The sequence below is a fragment of the Rhinatrema bivittatum genome, chromosome 1, assembly GCF_901001135.1.
Source record: "Rhinatrema bivittatum chromosome 1, aRhiBiv1.1, whole genome shotgun sequence".
Lineage (NCBI taxonomy): Eukaryota > Metazoa > Chordata > Amphibia > Gymnophiona > Rhinatrematidae > Rhinatrema > Rhinatrema bivittatum.
In genome coordinates, this window is record NC_042615.1 from 446,290,164 (window position 1) to 446,314,145 (window position 23,982).

The 23,982-nt window shown below is 43.9% G+C and overlaps 1 protein-coding gene across 6 annotated transcripts in view; it reads left to right on the plus strand.

Moving 5' to 3' along the window:
- Positions 1-23,982, plus strand: part of KDM4C (lysine demethylase 4C) — a 1,194,550-nt gene that overhangs the window by 914,709 nt on the left and 255,859 nt on the right. For all 6 annotated transcript variants that reach the window (XM_029605175.1, XM_029605140.1, XM_029605184.1 and 3 more), the window contains one exon: positions 13,740-13,848. In XM_029605175.1, the coding sequence (XP_029461035.1) occupies positions 13,740-13,848 (109 nt within the window). The remainder of the gene's footprint in view (positions 1-13,739; positions 13,849-23,982) is intronic.

Sequence of the window (23,982 nt, forward strand, 5' to 3'; positions counted from 1 at the left end):
AACATTTTCTGGCAGCTCTCTTATCTAGATGTTGTTTTAGTGGAACCTATGTTCGAGGTTCTCTAGCTTGTCTCTCAGATACATGTTAGAGAATTCTAGCTCTTTAGCCTGAGGCTGTAGTTCCGCCAGCTGTCCCGCAACACACTGCTCCACCTCGTCTATTTGGCCTCCAGTTTCGGTAAGCTATCTTCGCGGCTCTGATATGATGCCTAAAATCTCACCCTTTACTGCTGCTATTTTTTTAAAACATTTAACCATGCCTGCATTTCATCCTGAGTACTGTCCTTATCAGCAAGTGGAATTTTGCTTGCCTGCTCCCCTTCATCTTCAGAACACAAGGAAGATTTATATCACAGGCTGTGGCTGCTAGTTTCCTGCTGAGAAGATGAGCTGATTGCACTGAAATAGTTTTTTATTTCTGCTGCTTTTCTCCACATCAACATCTCTCTTGAGGGACTTCAGGCACTCTTAAAAATACCAAACCACACTGTTACAGATTATAAGCCGATTGTTTAAACTAATGTTAATGCTCTTGGTTAAAGTTTTAATGGTGGGTGATATGAAGAATGTGTGTGGTGTGAATGGGTATGATTAATGTGTGAGATAAAGTGGGTATTTTTAAATGACTATTCCTTGGGGTGATGTGGTAAGTTTTTTGAGTACTGTTTTGTCAAGTTCTCATTTAATAAAGATTGAGACAATATATATGTCATTATATGTTATTTGATCTTGGTTAAAGCATGGAAATTATTCTGCCATCTTCAGCAATTATGTCATTTCCTCCTACCTAAATTTTTATCTGTACTCTGACGATGTACATCTCCTTATGCCCTTGGAAACAAACCCACCAAAAGCTATGAAGAAAATTAACAGCATGTTTACCAGCTATTCATCAGTGGGCAAAAAGAAAGAAATTCTACTTGAACCCAAGGAAAACAGAGATTCTGTGGTTTGAAAACTCAGTCTGTCAGGTCCCTGTTCTTAAATTCATTTTAAAAACTATCATCTTCCTTTAAAATCCCAGATCAGAATCCTAAGGGAAATGCTGCACTCTGTTCTGTCTGCAAATTCAAAGAATATTTAAAAGCTGCTTCTACCATCTATACTGACTCTGTAAACTCCAGCCATTTATTGAGAAGGAAAGTATAAACACACTGTAATAAATTCACAGGTAGACTACTGCAATACAGTGTACAGTAGACTGACAACTAGGTCCTTACATTAATTTTAACTCATCCAGAATGCTGTAGCACATGTGCCAGAAGGATGCAAGCGGCAAGTTTATATCATACCTATCCTGCAAATCTACACTGGCTCCCAGTACACTAGATCACTGGTTCATAACTCAGTCCTTGGGACACACCTAGCAAATCAGGATTTCACGATACCTACAAAGAATATGTACGAGATAGATTTTCCATGCAGTGGAAACCAAACTGGCTAGGTGTGTCCCAACAACTGGATTGAGAACTACTGCTCCTATGCTGATCCTATGCCATCCTATGCCATCCTATGCTGATCCTATGCCATCCTATGCCATTTAAGACCAGAATTCTGATTCTGGTCTTAAAGGCCCTCAGAGGAAACAGACCTAAATATTTAATGTTAGGAATCGAGCGGGACCTTGCCTGTCTTTGGTGATCTTGCGGCGCGGCAATGGCCACCGTAGGTGACTGCTTCCTCAGAGAGGAGCGTGACAGGATGCACACTCCATCATGGCACCTCCCCCCTGTCATGCTGAGCATCCCTGCCAGACGTTCCCGCAGTGAGAGCGGGAACATTAGAGATTTGAACGCTGTCTCTTCTGCACTTCCCTGCCTCGGCAGCAGGCTTGTGTAGTGCTTGATTTCACAGTCTGTAAGTTTCTTCATCCCTGCCTCGACCCCTGACTGGAATGGAATTGGATTTGATTTTGTCTTCTGCCTTCCTTGACCTCTGATTGGACTTGGATTTGGTTTATCTGCTGCCTGCCTCGACCCTCTGCTGGACTTTGAATTTGGTTTGTCTGCTGCCTGTCTCGACCTCTGTTGGACGTAGGATTTGGTTTGTCTGCTGCCTGCTTTGACCCCTGATTGGACTTGGATTGGTTATCTGAAGCCTGCTGGATAGTGGACTGGATTGTGTACCAAGCCCCATCTCGCCTCTACAGTCACCGTTTGGTCTCCAGTTGAGGTAAGGCTGTTCTCCCAGGACAAGCAGGATGGTAGTCCTCACATATGGTGACATCATCAGATGGAGCCCTGTCACAGAACAATTTTGACAAGGTTTCTAGAACTTTGACTGGCATATTGAGCATGCCCAGCATGGCACTAACCCTGTAACCACCAGGGGTCCCCTTTCAGTCTCTTTTTTTTCCGCGCAGCAGTTGCCTCGCGGTTTAGGAGCTCTGTGAGAACTTTTCTCACAACTTTTCCACGAAACCTTTGAAGTTTATCTTCAGAATAAGTGCCTTTACCGGGGTCCTCCATCGCGATCCGTCCCTCAGGTGCTCGATAAGTGTATTCCCCTTGTTTGTGGTAGATTCCCGTCGGCATTTCTTCCGGTGCCCGCACGAGCGCCAATTTTTTATAATGGCGACGGGATTTAGATAATGCCCCGAAGGTCCATCATGTCCTTAACAGACCCACCCGAAATTTGTGTTTTGTGCTTAGGGTCCTCGCACAAGGTGCCTGAGCTGTGCACAGATGACCGCTAAGGGACCCCGTGCTCGATTAGAGAAAATGGTGCAGCTCTTTGGTTCAAAGCGTGCTGCTCCATCGTTTCTAACTCGGGTACTGCTGACTTAAAAGGGTCCATCAACTTCAGAGACACATAGCCAACAGAATCGCGGAGCGGGTGACCGTCCATCACCGACGCCCTCGAGGACATTGGCTTCATCATCATCGTCACTGGAGAAAGACCGGGCTGAGCGTCGAGGGAAACACCGGCACTGACATTCGTCTCCGACCAGTGCTTACACCAATCCCGCAGCGGCACCAATGGCCATCGAGCCGCCTGCGAAGAAGACGCAGGGAGAGGAGCCCCCATCCTCCTCTGGACCCGGGTCCCCGAGGTGTTCCCCACTGATATTGGTGCTGGGTACTGAGCCTCCACAGACCCTGTGGAGGAGACAGTAACACCTAGCCTGCCTCCAGCCCCAGGCACAGTGCAGTCTATGCCAGCCTCAAAGAGGGAATTGGATGAAATGGTCCAAGAGGCAGTGCTAAAAGCCCTTCGAGGCTTCCATTCGCCACCGGTGCCAGCCCCCGTACTGACACTGGACTTGGCGCCCTCGATGTTTGCACCACTTTTCGAGCACCTAGATATGTGCATTCGTACTGTATCGACCCCTCCTATGCCATCCGATACATTGGCACAGAGTCATCCATCAAGTCCTCCGCAGGTCTCAATTCCTATACTGGGTTCCTTGGAGGAAGATGAGACGTTTCCCAGCCAAATCCCTCCATGGGAGCCACCGATGCCAGAAACCACATCAGGACCATCAGGGATATCAAGGCCTAAGCACACCTCATTTTCTTCAATGCCATCCATACCAACACCGGTTCCATCAATGCCAGTACAGCCTCAATTGAAGCCATTCTGCCATCCATCGAGGCCTTTCCGCACTCTTGGATTTGACATACTTCCTCCTTCAGCAGATCCACAAGAAGAAGGGGAAACCCCCTATAATCCTTGGGAAGATGTATCCTCCGATGACTCTTCACATATTTCCGAGGAATTTCTCCCAGAGCCCTCACCCCCGGAAGAGAGGCTACATTCTCCTCCAGAAGTCCTCTCCTTTGCCAGTTTTGTCAAGGAGATGTCAGAAACTATTCCTTTTCCATTAGTTACGGAGGCAGACACTCGCCATCAAATGTTGGAGGTTCTGCAATTTGTGGATCCTCCAAAGGAAATAATGGTGATACCAGTACATGAAGAACTTCTGGATCTTCTACACTGACTCTGGGACCACCCAGGTACTGTACCACCAGTCAACAGGAAGGTTGATGCGACATACCTGGGTGCAACAAGTCCCAAGCTTTCAGAAATGTCAGCTGCCCCACAACTCTGTAGTGATAGAGTCGGCCCAGAAAAAAGCTAATCGGTTGTATCCACATTGCTCTGCTCCCCCTGGTAAGGACCAGAAAGCATTGGATGTAATGGGACGCAGAGTCTTTCAGGGGTCAATGTTGATAGCACGAATAGCGGCATATCAACTGTATATGACCCAATACAACAGAAATCTGTGGAAAAAGGTGCAAGAAATTGCTGAAATTTTACCACAGCAACAACAAGATTCCCTAACTTCCAAGCAGGCAAGCATGAGGTCAGAGCTACTTATGACTCGTTTGAAACAGTATCTAGAGTCTCAGCAGTAGGCATCAGTGCTAGACACTGGGCCTGGCTTAAAGCTTCAGACCTACGCCCAGAAGTACAGGATAAGCTTGCAGATCTTCCCTGTACAGGAGACAACCTGTTTGGGGACAAGATTCAAGTTGCAGTGGCCCAATTAAAACACTATCATGAGACCCTACGTCAATTGTCCTCTGTTCCCCCAGATGTTCCCTCCGAAGCCCGAAGGGGAAAGCAAGGGAACGTCAGGAAACAATTTTACAGACCATGCAGGTATTATCCCCCTGCATACTGTACTCGAGGGGCTAGAGCTCCTCAGAGGGGAACTACATGACAAGTAAGGACACCTAGAGTGCAGCCAGCTTCACAGGCTGCTCCTTTGGCTACATTCTAAATTCTTTCAGAGAGCAGTTCCATTTCTCACTTGAAATCCGTAGGAAACTGTAAAAATTTCACCTTTTCAGCCTGAAACAGTGAGCATCGTACCTTCGGTGTATCAGAACCATATACCAGTTCCCTGAACCAGCAAGGGAAAAGCATGTATTTACGAAATTAAAAAAAAAAAAAAATGAAGACAGACGCCGACTTCTTCTGCACTTCGGTGCCCTATACACATCTCCTTATAAATAAAAGGTATGTGTTCATATCCTTCGGCACCGGGCTTCCTCTGCTATTCAATGAGAATGGATCTACTCTCTAGACTTTCATAAATATGAGTCCATTTCATATACGCACTACTGTTCCTAAAAAGTTTGACAGTTCCACTATTCTTCAGAGTCAATTCCAGGTTTCGTATCTGGACAACTGTCCTATAACAGCCAGTCCAAACATGGCACTTTGACTCTGTTAACTTATTCTATGACTCCTGTACTCTCTGGGATTTTTAATCACCTACCAAAGATCCCATGCGATATCACCTACACATCTCTCCTCTTACAGAGCTAATCTAGGCTTCACAAGTAGCCAAACGATTATCCCTAATAATTGTGCACTCACACTGTCCAACCTCTCTAGCAGGATGGTCTTCATTCTCGTAGGCCACCACATTGCATTCCAATAAGTGAACGCACAACACAACTCGAGCTCTTCTCAGCTTCACCAGAAGACTACATAAACTTGAGCCTACACCATATGGTGCTCCATTGTGCTGCGCACACTTCTGGCATGCACAGGGACCGCACTGGACAACCGACTCAGCCAACATTTCCAGTACAAGAAGTGATACTGAGATCCCATTGTTGCAAGCAGAATTCTACACCAATACAGTCGACTAACCATCTGTTCTTTCGTCCACTCTAAATTGCAGAATGGACGCTTCTGCTCCCAACACAGGGACTGAAGAGAACCTTCCATGGTTGCCTTCACCTGTCCCTGAAACATAAGTCTGCTATACATATGCTCTCAAACGCTGCTCCTAGCAAGACTCTCATGAAGCTACACCAGGACAAAAGCTCCATGACAATCATGGACAGTTTAGCCGGCGGCAAGTTGACTTTCCATCCCTCTATTGTCGTCTCTCAAGACCTTGTAGCTTCACGGCAGCCTTCAATTAGGAATTCTTAACGGAAGAGGTAACCATGTGCTGTGCACCTAAGATTTACTCCCTTCGTGTCCACACTGCACCTATATGCTATTATAGCACCTCGTGAACTCGCATTCACTTCAGTGCTATTTTTCCTATATTAAAAAAAAAAAACAACAATATAAGGGATGCCCATAATAGTTCCACCCTTAATATAGCACCACACTGTCGTGTTTACACTACATTCCTGAAAACTAAATTACTTAACAAGGAACCTCATTGTTCCTTCTAACCATTCTATTTATTCGCAGAATTGGTGAGTTACGACCTTTCATGGCAACTCACCCTACCCAACGTTACTCCATGACATGGTTTTTCTCCACACTCACCTACATTCCTTCCTCGAAGGTAACTGATTCCATCTAACTCCATCCATACTCTTCCAGGTCGGTACACTCACTTGAGTGCTCGACTTTACATATCTTGGACTATGGGAGTGTACTTACATTTTATATGCACACTCCACATTCCATCAAACCTCCACCCAACTCTTTGTTCCTTTAATAAAACAAACCTAGAGTTGTGGTGGATGTGCAACCATCTTCATTACTCTGCATCATGCATTACATTTTGCCATCAACAAGCAAACCTTCCACGTCAGAGATGAATGAAGGCATTTCGTCACGACCATAGCAAAGTCAGTAACACTCTTCTATTCATTACCGACTGCCAACATCTACACACTTGCGGGGTGGAGTTCTCTCCACCCTTCGCAACCCACTATTACAATTACAAGGGCGAACAACAGAACTCTGCCTTTGGCCTATCTGTTCCTAACATTTTATACTCAGTATAACAAACCCAACTCATCTACCACTACCCGTTGTGAAATTCAGGCTGCCTCATTGTTGCCAACAGCACCCCAGTTGTTGTGCTTGTTGCACAGGTTGGGAGCTGCTTGCCTGGATTCTTCTGAGGCAGCCTGTAGCTCGCTATTCACCCATATGTGAGGACTACCATCCTGCTTTTCCTGGAAGAAAGCAGAGTTGCTTACCTGTAACAGGTGTTCTCCCTGATCAGCAGTCTGTTAGCCCTCATGAAACCCAACCGCCACCCTGCGGAGTTGGGTTCACTTATGATTTCTTACTTTATTTTCCGCTCGTATTTTTGCTGCAAACGAGTCTGAAGGGGGACCCCTGGTGGCTACAGGGTTAGTGCCATGCTGGGCATGCTCAGTGTGCCAGTCAAAGTTCTAGAAACTTTGACAAAAGTGTTCCATAACAGGGCTCCATCTGATGATGGCACTCATGTGAGGACTAGCATCCTACTGTCCTGGGAGAACACCTGTTATAGGTAAGCAACTCTGCTCTACTTCCTTCCTTGGATCCACAGAACTGTAACACTTAAGAGCCAGGCTATCTATACATTGAGGTAGATTTTAAAAACATACGCGTGCGCGTACTTTTGTTCGCGCACCAGGCGCGAACAAAAGTACGCTGGATTTTATAAGATACGCGTGTATCTTATAAAATCCGGGGTCGGCGCGCGCAAGGGGGTGCACATTTGTGCAACTTGCGCGCGCTGCCCGTTCCCTCCGAGGCCGCTCCGAAATCGGAGCGGCCTCGGAGGGAACGTTTTTTCTAACCCCCCGCACCTTCTCTTCCCTTCCCCTACCTACCCCCCCCCCCCCCCCCCCCCCGGCCCTATCTAGACCCCCCCCCTCCCTTTATCGGAGAAGTTACTACTGCCTCCGGGCAGTAGTAACTTACGCGCGCCGGCGCGGCAGGCCCCGACACAGGCCACTGTGTCGGGACACTCGGCCATGCCCCAGGACCGCCCACACGCCCTGGACACGCCCTCGATCCCTAACCACGCCCCCGACCGCCCCTTTTTGCAAGCCCTGGGACTTACGCGCGTCCCGGGGCTTGCGCGCGCCGCCGAGCCTATGCCAAATAGGCTCGGCGGCGCGCAGGGGGGTTTGGGGTAGGTTTTCGGGGGGTACGCGCGTATCCCTTTGAAAATCTACCCCATTACTTCTAGGCCATTTAAGTCCTCCCAAGAAGCCTCGCTACTTATGCCACACTGAAGGAAATCAAATGGTCTGATTCCTGACATCAAGCCTTTACGGGATAAACTCTAGAACTCTGTCCTAGATGAGCTGACCCTGAGCCAGGACTACCTTCTTTTCAGAAAGCAGATAAAAGCTTGTTTCTTCCTCCAGACATTCTAAGTGACTATGCATCTGAGTAACTAGCCTAAGACATGTCTCTGATCAGCCAGACAATTTATCCTGTTGAGTCCCAGTACGTAAATGCAGAAATTTGTCTGGTCCCAGAATTCTACTAGGTGACATAAGCCAAGTATATGGCCTTCCATATTTCTGCTTACTAATTCTGCCTCCTTCCAATGATGATCTTGTATGCAGCCATAGGACATATGGTGAAAGGTTCTTTGCAGTGCTATGTTTGAAATTGGCCATATTTTGGGTCTTTGTATCTGAACCACTGGTAAAAAGATGTAGTACTGTTTTTCTCCTTGGTATGCCTACTACATTAATTAGGTTTTCCAAGTTACATCACTGCATTAGTTAGACCTATCCCTGTTGCTCCTATTATGTTTAACTGCTATGAACTTGTCATTAAATATGATATATATTGCATTGTGTGAATTCCTATCAAAAAGATAAGTAACAAATTGTGATAATTTTAATAATTGGTTAAAGCTGGCATCTGTGTTTGACTTCCCATTGAAGGTTGTCGGAGGTTGACTAGTGATATCATTGTACAGAGCTACTGGGAGATTTTTGAGAAAAAGAATCTGGTACTGCAATCAGCAACCATATTAGTAAAATGAATAATTACACTTGTCTTTTGAATCTTTGTTCATTTGTCTTTTTTAAGGCCCTGCATAGTGAGATTAGTGATTGTCTTGCCAATATCATCAATTTGTCCCTTTCATCAGGTTGTATACCTCCCTCATTAAAACAGACGAGTATCCATTGTAGTTTAAAAAATGAAATCATGATTCATCAGTTCCAGTGAACTACCGTCCATCTCTCCTCTGCCTTTTTTGTCTAAAATTTTAGAGGGAATAGTATTAAAACAACTTCAACAATATCTTGAGGAAAATTAAGTTTTGGATTGTTATCAATGTTGGTTTTAGACAAGGTTATAGCACTGAAAATTGTTTATGTCAAGCATTGATGCTTTTCATTCTAACATTTGATAGTGGGCAAGGTTATGTTCTGTTTCTTCTTGATATAACTGCAGCATTTGATACATTGGATCATTAACAGGAGTACCACAGGGCTCAGCATTGTCAGCTAGTCTTTTCAGCATTTATCCACATCCTATTTCTATTAGCTGGGCTTGGTCTAGAATATCGTCTGTATGCCACCGATGCTTTGATTCCTGAGTCATTCTGTTTCATGTACATTATCAGAAGTTGCTATCTGTATTTTAGCTATAAAACAATAAACAGCAACTAAATTATTGATAAATATATTTCATTTATCATATTTATAAATCTCTTCTTAGATATAATTACCCAAAGCAATTTACAGACCTCAAAAATATATAATTCATTAAAAAACAATCAAAAATCAATACAGAGAAAACTGAAGTTATTGTTATATCCAGGTCAGCTAGAGATGTTCTGCAAATACTACAGATAGGTGATTCACTAATTCTAAACAGGTTTATAACTTGGGGGTTACATTTGACTCTGCACTTTTCACTTACAAGTGAAATATGCTGTGAAAAATATTTTATAAATTATTTTTGCTGTAAGCTTGAAACCTTTTTTAAATGATTATTTTCGGTCTGGCCTTCAGGCTATAATTTTGGCAAGCCGAGATTACTGTAGTGCCATTTATGTTGGGGCAGCACTGAAGTCTGTACAAAATGTGGCAACTAGGGTATTGATAGGTGCTCGGCACATATTTTGCCAATATTTGTTTGCTTTATATTTATTGCCTGACATGTAAAATTTAAAATATGAACTATGAACCATAACGGTTTATGAGGTAATGGACCGTTTTGTATTGCATTTACATTAAAATGTTATACCCATCACACGAGTTAAAATCATCATGAGTTTGCTAGAGGTTCCTTCATTCCATGTTCTACATCTTTATGATATCACAAAAAAAGGAAAAATGATATGAATTTCTCAAGTGTTGCCCACCTATAGGTTTATGAACAATTTTACTGTGTAATTTATTTATTTTTCATTATTTATTTATGTATTTATTTATTTATTTTATTTTATTTTTATTTTTATAATATTACTTATTTATATATGTTCTTTTTGTAATGGACCGCATCAGCAAGCCAGACAGCGTATCTTCTGTGGCAATTGAGATCGCTCGGTCTTTGTGACACATGGGAATAGATTTTCTTGGTGGCAGATCTGACAATGTGAAATGTTTTGTCATCAAATTTAAGGACTAAACAATTGGTAAAACCTTTCAGAAAATGTTTTGTTTTCTTAGGCCTATGGGACTTAACAGTGCTGTTTTATAAGCTGATATTTTGTTTTTGATTTGGTTAGGACTGATTGTGAGTTTTTAGTTTTGTAAATTTTGTTTGTTGTTTGATAATGTAATGTCATTGCAATTCGTTAAATATCGATTTTGTTTCCAACTCTCATTTTGTCTAAATAAAAAAGGGGGGGGGGGTTGAATTATATATTGCTCTCTTTGTTCCTTCCGACGCAACCCTTCCAGCAAAATATATTCATAGTTATTAACTATACTATTTTGTGAAACCTCTAATAAACCTTTGCTCTTGAATTTATGAAAATTGTGCTTTCCAAATTAATTGGATTGCATACCAACCTTTCAGCGGTACATTTGGTTGTTGGATTCACATCTGTGAATGTGTGCTGGTTCACTCTGCTGTTTTGACATTAAAATTTAAAACTTACCATATTGTATTAGCTTTGTATTGTTTTATGTTTTAATGGGTGCTTACACTATATTGGTAATAAGCATTTGTATGTTATTTTTATTAATGTGGCTTGTAACCTGCCTAGAATTATGAATAGGTGGGAAATATTTTAAAATAAACAAACCAAATGTTTTCTACTTCCCTTTGATCTCTAGGCTTGGGTACTCTCACCACATGCCTAGAGTAGCCAAGTTGAACTGCAAGTGAACAAGTGAGCTGAAGATCTACTTTCCAGATACCTTATATGCCTTGCTGCACCACCACCCTCTCCCCTTCCTTCCGATAATTCCTCTCAGTACTGCAGGCTGGGATAAAAAGGGAATGAAACAAGCAGCAGGCAGGGCACAAGCACCCTATTGATTGATTGTCTCCCCTATACCTTGAGCAAGGGGTCTGAGGAGAGCATTAGCCTTTTCTGAGGTGTTACATGTGAATGACAAAGGGGAAGACAGGATATGGCATACAAGGTACTTCAGTGCATGACAACAGGGCAGATGTAAGGAGGAGCGTTTCAGATTTCATGGGAACTGAGGCTCCACTTGGACTTTTATCACAGAGGTGATTATATCAGTTAAGTGGTTTATATGAATTTTTAAATAAATAACTAATAGTGGTGGCTTTAACCTGTTAAAAAGAGGAAACATGCTCCTAGATCAGGGGTAGACAACTCCGGTCCTCAAGTGCTACAAATAAATCTTGGAGGCAGTGCATGCAAATGTATCTCACGCAAATTCATTGTGGATATCCTGAACACCAGACATGTTTGTAGCATCAAATACTGGAGTTGTTGCCTACTCATGTCCTAGATGAACAGTTCAGATCACATATGAACAAGAATTTAAAGTATATGGTAAGGGATAGAATGATGGAATGAGATTCTCACTTCTAACCAAAGTAAGAGGACAAATGCACAAAGATGAGAATCCCAAAAAATAAATTGTAAAGAACAGGGATGACAAGGTAGGTAGTAAAGAGGAATAACAGAAGGAAGACAAGGAAATTAGCAGTATGCGCAAGGCTATGTGCACAAATTCTCATAGTCTGGGTAATAAATTCCTAGACTTGGAAGCCCTAATGGTAAAGGCAGATCTGGATATTGTTGCTATCAGAGAGACATGGTCTAATTAGTGTTATGATTACGACATAGCCATACCTGGCTCTAATCTGCTGGAAAAGTAGTAACACTTTGGGGTAATTTTATAACAGCACACACAAATTTACAAACTGTTATGTGCCCAACTTACACTTTGAAAATTATCCTAGCAAAACTGCGTGCACCCATTTATACCTATTATTTAGTGCACGTAGTTTTGCCAAGAGAATTTACATTCATAGTTTTTTTTAAATTAAAAAAATGTGCACGTAAGTCTCAATACCATGTAGATTCCAACCTTTAAAATACATTGCACCTATGTGCACATGTCAATTGTTATATTCTTACTGCAAAATCACTTAAAAGCAGAGATATACTGGACTCTGTACCATGGGTGCTCCTCAAGCAAATGGTAACAAAATTCACAAAGTAGGGGGTGATGCTTGACACAGTACATACAGTTGGAGAAACTGTTTCTAATGTCACAAGTGGTCACCTAAGATCCAGTGATCACAAGACTCTGTGGTTTAATATGTGAGCAATGGCAGCAAGTGCTCATATGAAAATCAGATCCTTGGACTTCCAAGTGCACCAGCTTTGTTAACATTGAGCAGCATCTGAAGGAAACACTGGCAGGGTGGTAAGGCCTAAGTAAAGTAGAAGAACAGTGGACTAAAATAAACAGAGCTGTTATGAAGGCAACAAATCTTTGTATTAGGAAAGTAACCAAAAGTAAGAAGAAAACAGGCCGATAATGATTTTCAGATGAGGTGGTTGAAAAGTTAAAAGTAAAAGATGAGTGTTGTCATCCCTGTAGAGCAGTTCTCAACCTAGTCCTCAGGGTAGACCTAGCCGGTCAGTTTTTCAAGATATCCACAATGAATATACATGAGATAGATTTGCATCTACCTTTTCAGGGATGGCACTGCTATATCTGTCAGCCTGAGGTTCTCTCTTCCATCAAATGACATTTTTTGCCAAAACATACATTGAAAACAAGTGTCAGGTGCTGTGGTTGTAAGAGATATGCATAAAGCTAAGCATCTCTGGAATGAAGTTGGCAATTAAGAGGCATGACAAACACTATAGCAGTATATTTTTTGTAAAATCAGACTTGCCCACATAAATGACTGCCAAAAATAATATTGAGATTCTAAATGTAAAAATCAGCTTAGTATACAAACTACCCAATAAGAAATTTGAAGATGGCTAAACAAAACTCAAATTCTTGGTGAATTTAAAACCCAGTTAAAACAGGGAATTAGATATTACCAATGAAGAGAGAGAATTGATGAAAACTTGGGCAGAGGCAAATCAGTAAAAGCCACTCAGAACAAAGCTATATCACTTACCTCATCTTTGTGAGTAACAATATCATAGCACTAAGCTACAAAGATGATCACAGATTCAATTCCACATTCCCACTACCCCATTGTGGCCCACATCTATCATGTTATAAGAGGTGCCTTTCACCATGAATTCAATTTTTAGAAAGCAAAGGGACAGAATTTTGCAGCATACTTTGCTAAAATAATGGTAGATATGAAACCTACCCTGGAAAACTACAAACAAGTGTGAAAGTGGCATACTGCGCTGCAGAAGGAAGGGAGCCAGGAGCATGGTATCGTGTTAGCTGTGACTTTGTACAACCTGGCTGAGTGCCTTCTGTTTTTTTCTACAAGTCTGTACTGTAATGACACTTTAAGATAAGTAAATCACTGAAAACTAAAAATAGGAAACTTGATAATACTTAATGTTTGATAGTCTATATATTTGTGAAGATTACAATTTGAATTTTTTCTCTGTAATATTTGCTGACTATTTTTTTTTTGTTTGATTACAGATGGGCCCATGTAATGTGTGCTATTGCAGTTCCGGAAGTCCGCTTTGTAAATGTAGCAGAACGGAGCCCCATAAATACCCAACAGATACCTTGTGAGAGATTAAAACTGGTAAGCACTAAAGCTATTATAGTCTTTAACATAGTAAAGTGTAGTGTATAATTCAAATTGTAAAATATTTATTTTTCTTTTGTGTATCTGGGTACTCACTTTCTGAAACTGTAGATTAACAAAAAAAACAGTAGGTAGTCGAACTAAACTCAAGATGAGGTATTAGTGGAGTGATCAATTACTTTTTATATCCTATTTGTCTCTTTCCCCTCTTGAAAATGAGGCTAAAAAACTTTGCAGTTAACAACTTATATCGGTTTCCTGGTGTGATCTGCTCTTTTTCTCCCTCCTTTTTATGAGTTCAAGTGAACTGAGCATAGAGGACATAATATATAAATTACCCAGCAAATGCAAGAATATGGGGAATATGATTCTTTTAACTCCTTACTTGAATTTTCATTGGGGTATAATCAAACATGTTATATGAAAATTTGCATTGTGCCCCTTCTGTAGCCCTTAGGATGGTAAATTTCTTATTAGGGACACTTAGAAAAGGGTTTCACTTTTAATTTAGTTTATTTACTTGATTAAGTGCTTATTGTTAGACACATCAAAGCAATTTGCAAACAAAAACAAAGTACATAGTAAAACAGAATATTATATATTATCCCAGGACAAGCAGGATGCTAGTCCTCACATATGGGTGACGTCACCGACGGAGCCCGAACGCGGGAAAAACTTCTGTCAAAGTTTCTAGAAACTTTTGACTGGCAGCCTGAGGCTACTGAGCATGCCCAGCGTGCCATGATATTCTTTGCCACATGGGTCTCACTCCAGTCTTCGTTTTTCCGCACTGCCAATAGTACCGCGGTTGTCGGAGCCCTGTGAGACTTCTCACAACTTTGAAAAAGTCATTTAAAAATAAAAAAATTTTCCCACATCGGGTCTCACTTCCTATTTGACACCGGACGGTGGCAAATTTATTCAAATTCTCATTAAAATTGGATATAATTTTTCTCAGACTTCTCATCGACCGCTGTCGATTCCAACATGGCCTCCGGTTTCAAGAAATGTTCTTGTAACCGGACCATGTCCGTCACAGATCCACATTCCCAATGTGTGATCTGCTTAGGAGAGAAGCATGAAATTTCTTCATGCTCTCAATGCCAAGAAATGACCCCAAAGGGTCGAAAACTCCGGCAGGAGAAGATGGCTCAAATTTTCAAGCTTCAGCTGTTACCATCGCCATCGACTTCAACTAAGTCTTCACCTGCAGGGGTAACTAAAAAACTTCTGCTCAAGAAAAGACATATCGAGGGTTCTGAGGACACAGCTTCACCGGCACCATCTTTGGCATCGATCAGGTCAGTGTCAGAATCGAAGCAAAAACATAAGCATAGGCACCGTCGATCATCGGACTCCCAATCAATTCCGTCATCAACAGAACCGGTAGCCAAGTGGCCTAAAGTCGTCGAAATCCCCCATACCTCGGTATCTTCATTACCCTCGACTTCGGCATCCACACCGTCGCCGATGACAACTACACCGGACTTGATAACCCTCATCCAAAAACTAGTACTAGAGGCGTTACAGAAACAGCTTCCGGCGCCGGTGCCGGTGGACATGTTGATGCCGGCGGTGCCGTCGATGTGACCTCTCGATACTATATCATCGATAACACTGATGATACAACCAATATCGATGCCTAAGACTTCTTCGATGCCTACATCGACATTTTCGAGGCCTACCTCGATAATAGATACTACATCGATGCCAGGCCCTTCTGGAATACTAATTTCAGAATTTTCATTTCTTCTTTCGTCAACATCATCTATTTCATCGATGTCACAATCACTACCTCTCTACACTACGGCTCCTACCATACCACACCTTACCAAGAAGGTAATTCAGCCTAAGTCGTCTACTAAGAAGAAATCATTGATGCCAAAAAGACAAATTTTTAGGTTGTGTCCTAACTCCCGTTAGTGTGCACTAACCCGAGTAACGATTTTTTCACGATAAATCGGTGGAATTTCTATTGTATCGCACTCTTTAATGATTAATGACGATTTAAAAAATATTGGACAATATTTTAAATCGTCAAAAAACGATTCACATCCCTATTAAATATGAAACAAAAGAGTAAATCTTAACCTAAATAAAATAAACCTTGAAAACAAATTAAAACTGTAAAGAAAAGTAGGAGATATAATATTAAAGAAACTCTTGAAATGCATGTGCATATACAAACCTTTGAGTGATTTCCTAAACTTCAAGTATTCATTTTCAAGTTTTAAGCAAAGAGGAAGAGTATATCAAATGCCAGGCACAAGGTATGTAAAATAACTTTGTTTCATAGTTTCCAGATCTTCACCACTTTGAATATAATTGAAGGGTCATTACCTACTAACAGCAGAATAATATCTTCTTTTAATCTTAACAATCCTTCTAAAATAAACTGTAGCTGCCTTCCACCATCTTACCTTATCTTCCCTTTTCTCTAATGTTGGTCCAAATGTTATAACCCATGTTTCTGTTCAGCTAGCTGGGGGGGGGGGGGGGGTAACCAATAAGCAATATGATTCTTAGATAATCTATTAACTGATATAAAGTCCACCCCTAACACTGCCATCCCCAACTCAATAACCTATACCAATTACTAATTGTAATTTCCACATCCTTTACTGCCCCCTTCCTATTCTCCTTCCTCCAGTAATATTTCATCTTCCTTCTCCATTTCCTCCACCACGTCACCAAACGTATCCTGATCAATTTTCCCAAAAGAACCCTTAACCTCTTGGGATCCAGCCCCTAATTGACCCTAATTTACCTTAAAACTACAACTAATAACAAAATGATCAGACCATACAGATTTTTATGATCCCCTAAAAATCAGTTCACCCTCCTGACAAGCCTTATCAGACCGAAAAATCAAATCTAGAGAATGTCCCCCTTCATGAAGCGGCCCTTGAACTTTCTGTAGTAAATCACCTATCTCTAAACTATGCAAAAATGTCCTTACTTTGGAACAAGCCAATTTGTCTCTTGTAAATTAAAATCCCCTGCCACTAAAAAATAAGTATATTTAGATGCCTGAGCCAATAAAACTACCCTCCCACCCCCAAATTATTAAACAAGAGACCTGGAGGACAGTACCACAATGAGATCACAAATGCAATCTCTCATCTAATTTCACTATAATACCCTCATATCCTAAAATTAGTTTTAAGGGGCAACAACTCTCTAAAATCTCTGCCACTTCCCCTCCTTTCTTAGAGGACCTATTTTGCATAGCAATCCTGAAACCAACCGGACATACTTGAGATATGGCCATAGACTTGTCACTAGATAACCAAATTTCTGTTTAAATCTACCCCCTTCTCTAAAGTCAAGTCATGTATAAGCAACCAGTTCTTCTGCAAAAATTTAGCATTAATTAAACAATTTAACCATTGTGCACCATGTACATGAACCCTGTCCATTCAGCCATTTTGTAGCTATCAAATCCCCTCTTCCTTATAGCCTTTTTTTTTTCTTACCACTATAGAAATTAGCACCTTCCAATATCTATATCCCATTCCCAACCAATTGATGAAATAGGTTCTACCAAATCCTCCACTCCCCCCCATCTTACTTTAAGTCCCAAATCCCAAAATCTTTCTAAAAGGTGATCTCTTAGAATTGCCAGAGCAACTCCCCTCAAGGCTAAAATATCCTGGTCTGTGATGTCAGAATAGATGGAACCAGCACCCACATCGAAGTGTGGTGGAAGAGCAGGTGAACCTAGATGACACAGGGATCACTCTTGGCATCTAAGTAGCCACATGCCCACATCACACAATCTACAGCAAGGCAGTTCAAATTTGCAGCGACTCCTCTCAAGACTAAAATGTCCTGGTCGGTGTCATCAGGGTTGGCAGTACCAGCAGCCATGTTGAAGCATGGAGGCAGGGTAGGAAAACCCAGATGACACAGGAAACATTCTTGACATCTTAGCATAAAAGCAACAAACAGATATTATAAGTAGCTGCATGTCCACGTCACACAACCTACAGCAAGGCAGTACAGAGCCAGTTCAAACTCACAGCAGCTCCCCTCAAGGCTAAAAAGCCTGTCTGGTGACATCAGGGTAGGCTGGATCAGCAGCAGCCATGCTAGTACTGGAAACTATTTAGATTTTAGTTTGTGATGATAGAATTTAAAGTAGTATCCTGAGTCTGTCTGGCAAGCTGCAAGTACTGTAATAATTAGTCCTAGCGGAAGTCCAAGCACTCACATAGACAAATCTGCTTATCAGGCTACACAGGGGATTTAGGACTCATATACTTGAACAACAGTCTCTCTCAAATTGATAATCTGGATTATAACAAAGATTTGTTAATATGCATGGGAAGAGAAGAATTATGGATGTTAACCAGCTGGGGGATTCTGTATACTCATATATTCATTTGTTAGTCAGACAAGGATGCAGTGTTTAGTCAATCGATTTTTTGTGTGAAGGAGGAAGAGTTTGTTAGTCCAGTTGTAGAGTTTAGCCAAACTACTTTTCCAGCTGAAAACCAGCTCATTGACCTAAAGAGGTTTAAATTCAGTCATGTCTTAGCAGTTGGCATAAATACTCAATGTATTTGATATCAAAACTTATTTGAATTCCTTTCCATGCAGCATGGTGAACCTTGCCTGTAGACTATTGAAATGGAGGAGGAATTAACTAGATGAGATGATATGACTAGATGCCTAGATGTTCATATTTGTATTATTTTTTGTTTTGATTTTTTAATGTCTTAGATTTCTACACCACTGTAAATCACATGAAGTTATTTACAATGTTTTCAAAACATAAAAAAACAATAAAATACAAGATGTTTATCCTTTCAATTAATCTTTTGTAAATCATATATCAACATAAACTAAAATATCTAAAATTTCTTCCTGACAATTTTACAAGTGTCTGACCCTAATCTCTATCTCACCTTCAGAACAATATTTCTCACAGGACAAGCAGGATGGTAGTCCTCACATATATGGGTCACATCATCAGGATGGAGCCCAATCATGGAACACTTTTCTCAAAGTTTCTAGAACTTTGACTAGCACCTACTGGGCATGCCCAGCATGCGCTGACCCTGCATCCAGCAGGGGTCTCCCTTCAGTCTTCTTTTTTCCGTGCAGCAGTAGCCACGCAGGTTAAGGAGCTCTCTTGAGATTCCTGACAGGAATTTTCCTCATGGAACTTCTTTCAAAATTTCAAAAAAATTCTACCCCATAGGGTCCCCCTATCGATATCCATACTCTGCGGTCGAAACGTAAGGTTTTACCCTTGTTGCAGTCGATTCCCGTTGAGTTATCCCTTCAGGGCCTACTGGCCATCGACCGCACCGCGGATAAATTTTTGTCGGAGTCATGGCATTGGGTTTTCGTCAGTGCCCCGATTGTACTCGAACAGTGTCCATCACTGACCCGCACGGGGTCTATGCTATGTGTTTGGGGTCCAACCACGATCTCCTAACTTGCACCAAATGTGCCCAAATGACACCGAAGGACCGTAAGGCTCGTTTAGAGAAAATGGAGTTTCTCTTTCAGTCAAAAACCCCGACTCCATCGATAGCTTCGACTTCGTATGAGCCGGTGCCATCGACCTCTTGCCAGCACCGGGACATCGCTGCTGCCCGACCAGCATCAACGATTCTAATGGTGTCGATTCCCTCCTTGCCTCCTCAAGAAATGGACCGAGGGGATCATCGTGAAAAACATCGACACCGTCACTGCAAGGCTCAGTCTGCCAATCCAGGCATGTCCTCAGCATCAACGTCGACAGAGCCACCAACAAAGAAGCCTCATCCAGAAAAGACCCCATACTCTTCTGTGACCGGGTCACCGAGGCGTTCCCCACCTTCAGTGGTGCCGGGATCCGCGATTCCACCTTCAACGGTGGACCTTCAGGCTATGCCAGTGCTGCCTCCTACTCCGGTTCTGGGGTTCCACGCCCCAGGCTTCCGCGAGGAATTGGATCTGATGATCCAAGAGGCCATTGGTAAAGCACTTCAGGGCTTTCAGCCTCCATCGACACCAGTACTGGTCCCCGAGCCAGTCACCGATCCAATTCCTGTAGCGCTCGCACCGCTACTGAGTAGACTGGATGCGTTGATCGGTGCCCTTCCACTGATGGAACCGAGAGCACCGGTAGGTCCGGTGCCTTCCACACCGATTCCATTATCATCGGCTGATGAGGAAACACCGATACCCATTCCACCATCTATGATTTTACCACCGACTCGTCCATCGATGTCACCGGACCCTTCGGTGCCTCCATCGATGCCGTTGGTTCCTCCATCGATGCTGTTGCTGCCTCCTTCGAGGCCGTCGCTGCCTCCATCAGTGCCACCTCCAATGCTATCGATGCCTAAGCCTGGTCCTTCAGGATTAGCACCTTTTCTCCCTGCTGGAGACCCACTAGGTGCTGGAGATCAGCCCTATAATCCTTGGACCGATGATTCGTCCCAGGATACAGATGATCTACCATCAAAGCCCTCTCCCCCAGATGAAAGACAACGTTCTCCACCAGAAGACCTGTCTTTTATACATTTCATCAAGAAAATGTCTGAAACCATTCCTTTCCAACTTCAGACAGAAGAGAACTCTAGGCACAAGATGCTGGAAGATTTCTTGATGCTCCTAAGGAAATCATGTCCATACCTATTCATGAAATTCTGCTTGATCTCCTGAAAAGAAACTGGGAACACCCATGTTAGGTTCCACCTGTCAACCGCAAGACAGATGCCACCTATCTCGTGCAGTCAGCTCCTGGGTTCCAGAAGTCTCAGTTGGATCATCATTCTGTGGTTGTTGAATCAGCCCAGAAGAAGGCACGACATTCAAAACCTCATTCCTCCATACCTCCAGGGAAAGAACAAAAATCCCTGGATGCTTTGGCAGGCATGTCTTCCATGGCTCCATGCTCATATCTCGCATAGCGTCTTACCAGTTATACATGACCCAGTATAACAGAGACCTCTTTAAAAGGATCCAGGACTTCTCTGATTCGTTACCAGAGCAACTCCAGACTCAACTTTATTCTCTGGCTCAGAAAGGTCTGGATGCTGGAAAACACGAGGTCTGCGCTGCTTATGATATCTTCAACACTGCCTCTAGAGTGTCTGCAGTGCGGATTAGTGCAAAAAAATGGGCCTGGCTCAAATCCTCGGACTTAAGACCAGAAGTCCAAGACAGGTTAGCAGATCTACCCTGTGTGGGAGCGATAATCCCTTCGGGGAAAAGATCCGAGAGACTGTGGTGCAATTGAAGGACCAACATGAAACGCTGTGCCAGGTTTCTTCTGTGCCATCTGAGTTCCCCTGAGAACTTTCAGGCGAGACTCTAAGCAGCCAACCTACAAGCCTCCGGCTTCTAGAGGACGCCCTTCCAGACCTTACCAAAAAGGTCAATCCTAGCAGACTCTGCCTCAAAAGTCTCAGCCAGCTTCTCAGCCTGGACCAGCATCAGGGTTATGACTCCTTCCTAGAGAGTGTAAGCCAACCTCCTCTTCCATCCATTCTAGTCGGCGGTCGGCTCTGCCATTTCAACAGCGCTTGGCATATAGTCACCACAGACCAGTGGATACTGGCAGTAGTGACTCAGGGTTACCACCTAAATTTCCTGACTGTTCCAGCGGACTTTCCACCTCGGCTGATGTGGGGGAAGTCCAACCACTCTCCCTTGCTCGAACAGGAGGAATCATCCCTCCTCCTATCCCGAGCAATAGAACTGGTACCCCTCTCCCAGCAGGGGCAGGGATTTTATTCCTGGTATTTTCTAATACCAAAAAAGTCAGGTGGTGTACGCCCAATATTGGACCTCCGTGCACTAAACAAATTTCTGCACAGAGAAAAATTCAAGATGGTAGCCTTAGGCTCTCTACTTCCTCTTCTACAAAGAGGAAATTGGCTATGCTTTCTAGATCAACAGGATGCATACACACACATCTCAATCACACCATCTCATCGCAAGTATCTGCGATTCCTGGTCGACCCTTGTCACTTCCAGTACTGTGTACTACCATTCGGCCTAGCGTCCGCTCCACGAGTATTCACCGAGTGCCTGGTGGTGGTCGCAGCCTTCCTCAGGAATCAGGGTGTCCATGTCTACCCTTATCTCGACGATTGGTTGATAAGGGCTCCGACTCAGCAGGGCGCACTAACCTCCCTGCTTCTCACTATCAACACCCTGATCTCCTTAGGGTTTCTAATCAACTATCCCAAATCCAAGATAGTTCCATCCCAAACCCTATCCTTTATAGGGGCCGACCAAAACACTATGTTGGCGAAAGCCTTCCTCCCCCCAGGATCGTGCTTTCACCATTACATCTCTGGCGCATCACCTACAGTCTTGAGTATCTTCAACTGCTCGTCACTTCCTCATACTCTTGGGTCACATGGCATCCTTGGTGCATGTCACTCCGATGGCTTGCCTAGCTATGAGAGTAATGCAGTGGACCTTAAAATGCCAGTGGATTCAAACTTGTCAGCCAATGTCCAGCATCATCCACATCACCAATCAGCTCCAAGTGTCACTAGCCTGGTGGACGCACCACTCCAATCTCATTCAAGGCCTTCCATTTCAGGATCCAGATCCTCAAATCACCTTAACAACAGACGCATCCAACCTTGGGTGGGGTGCACATGTAGGCGACCTACAGACTCAAGGAACCTGGTCTCCAGAGGAAGCCAAACACCAGATAAATTTCCTGGAACTACCAGCGATCAGATATGCCCTCAAGGCCTTTCAGGATTGCCTGTCAACAAAGCTATCCTGATTCAAACCGACAATCAGGTTGCGATGTGGTACATCAACAAACAAGGGGGAAGAAGCTCCTACCTCCTGTGTCAGGAAGCTGCACAGATATGGGCATGGGCCCTTTCCCACTCGATGTGCCTCAAAGCAACCTACTTGCCGGGAGTGGACAATGTGTTTGCGGACAAGCTGAGTCGCACTTTCCATCTGCATGAATGGTCCCTCAACCCCAAGGTAGCGGACGCGATATTCCAATGTTGGGGTTACTGTTATGTTCGTGGACCCTTGGGCTGGTTACGACAGAGAATGGAGTGTTGTAGAGATCCACAGCAATTGTCCCAACCAAGAGGCGGTTCGAAGACTCGGAGCAGGCTGAGACCCTGGACTATGGTGGAGCCCTATGTGACCAAGGACTCGGTACCCGTGGGAGGACGGACGACGTGGGACCCTGGATGATTGAAGAGTCTTCACCCTGGAGACTGGTACTCCCCCGGGAGGAGCCCTTAGGAGTCCAGCTGCTGGGACTTTTGGAGATTCACCCTGGAAGCCGAAGTCCCCCCAGGAGGAGCCCGTAGGGACCCGGCCGCTGGGACTTAGGCGACTCCTGAAGGTTGGAGATGGTCTGGACGCAGGCGCCTCCTGCAGGTCTTGGGTTCCAGATGGCTGGCGCCTCCAGCAGGTCGTAGGTAATCTTGAAGAGAATCCAAAGGCCGGTCCAGGAGTCGAAGTCCAAGGAGCGGTCCGCAACCAGTCCAGGGGTCGGTGTCCAGAGAGCGGTCCGCAGCCAGTCCAGGGGTCGGAGTCCAGAGAGCGGTCCACAGCCAGTCCAGGGATCGGAGTCCAGAGAGCGGTACGCAGCCAGTCCAGGGGTCGGAGTCCAGAAGAGTCAATCCAGCAAGGAGGACAGCGCAGAGGCAGGACGAAGAAACAGCACCAAGGATGAAGCGGAGAGGAGTCAGGAGACAAGCCGGGTCGGAAGAAGACAATCCAGGAACGCAGCAACAACAACCGGAGACCAGGAACCTTGTTGCAAGGCACTGGAGTGATCTGGATGCAGGGTACTTATACTCTGAGGGCGTCTGACGTCATCTACAGCAGAGCAGAGGATTTTCCCGCGCTGGCCCCTTTAAGGGGAGCTCCTCCCCGCGCGCGCGTCAGGGGGCGGGGCCAGCCGCGCCGGACCGTCGGCGTCTCTCTCGAGGAGGGAGAGGCGCGCTGGAGGGCCTGCAGGCCCGAAGACACCCCAAAACGGCCTGGGCCGCCCCCGAGGTAGGTGGAGGGATCGGGGCACGGCCCGGGACTGTAACAGTTACCCTTGCATAGACCTCTTTGCATCGGTACACAACCACAAAGTAGACAACTTTTTCTCTCTCATTCGCAGTCACCACTCGCAGCCAAGAGATG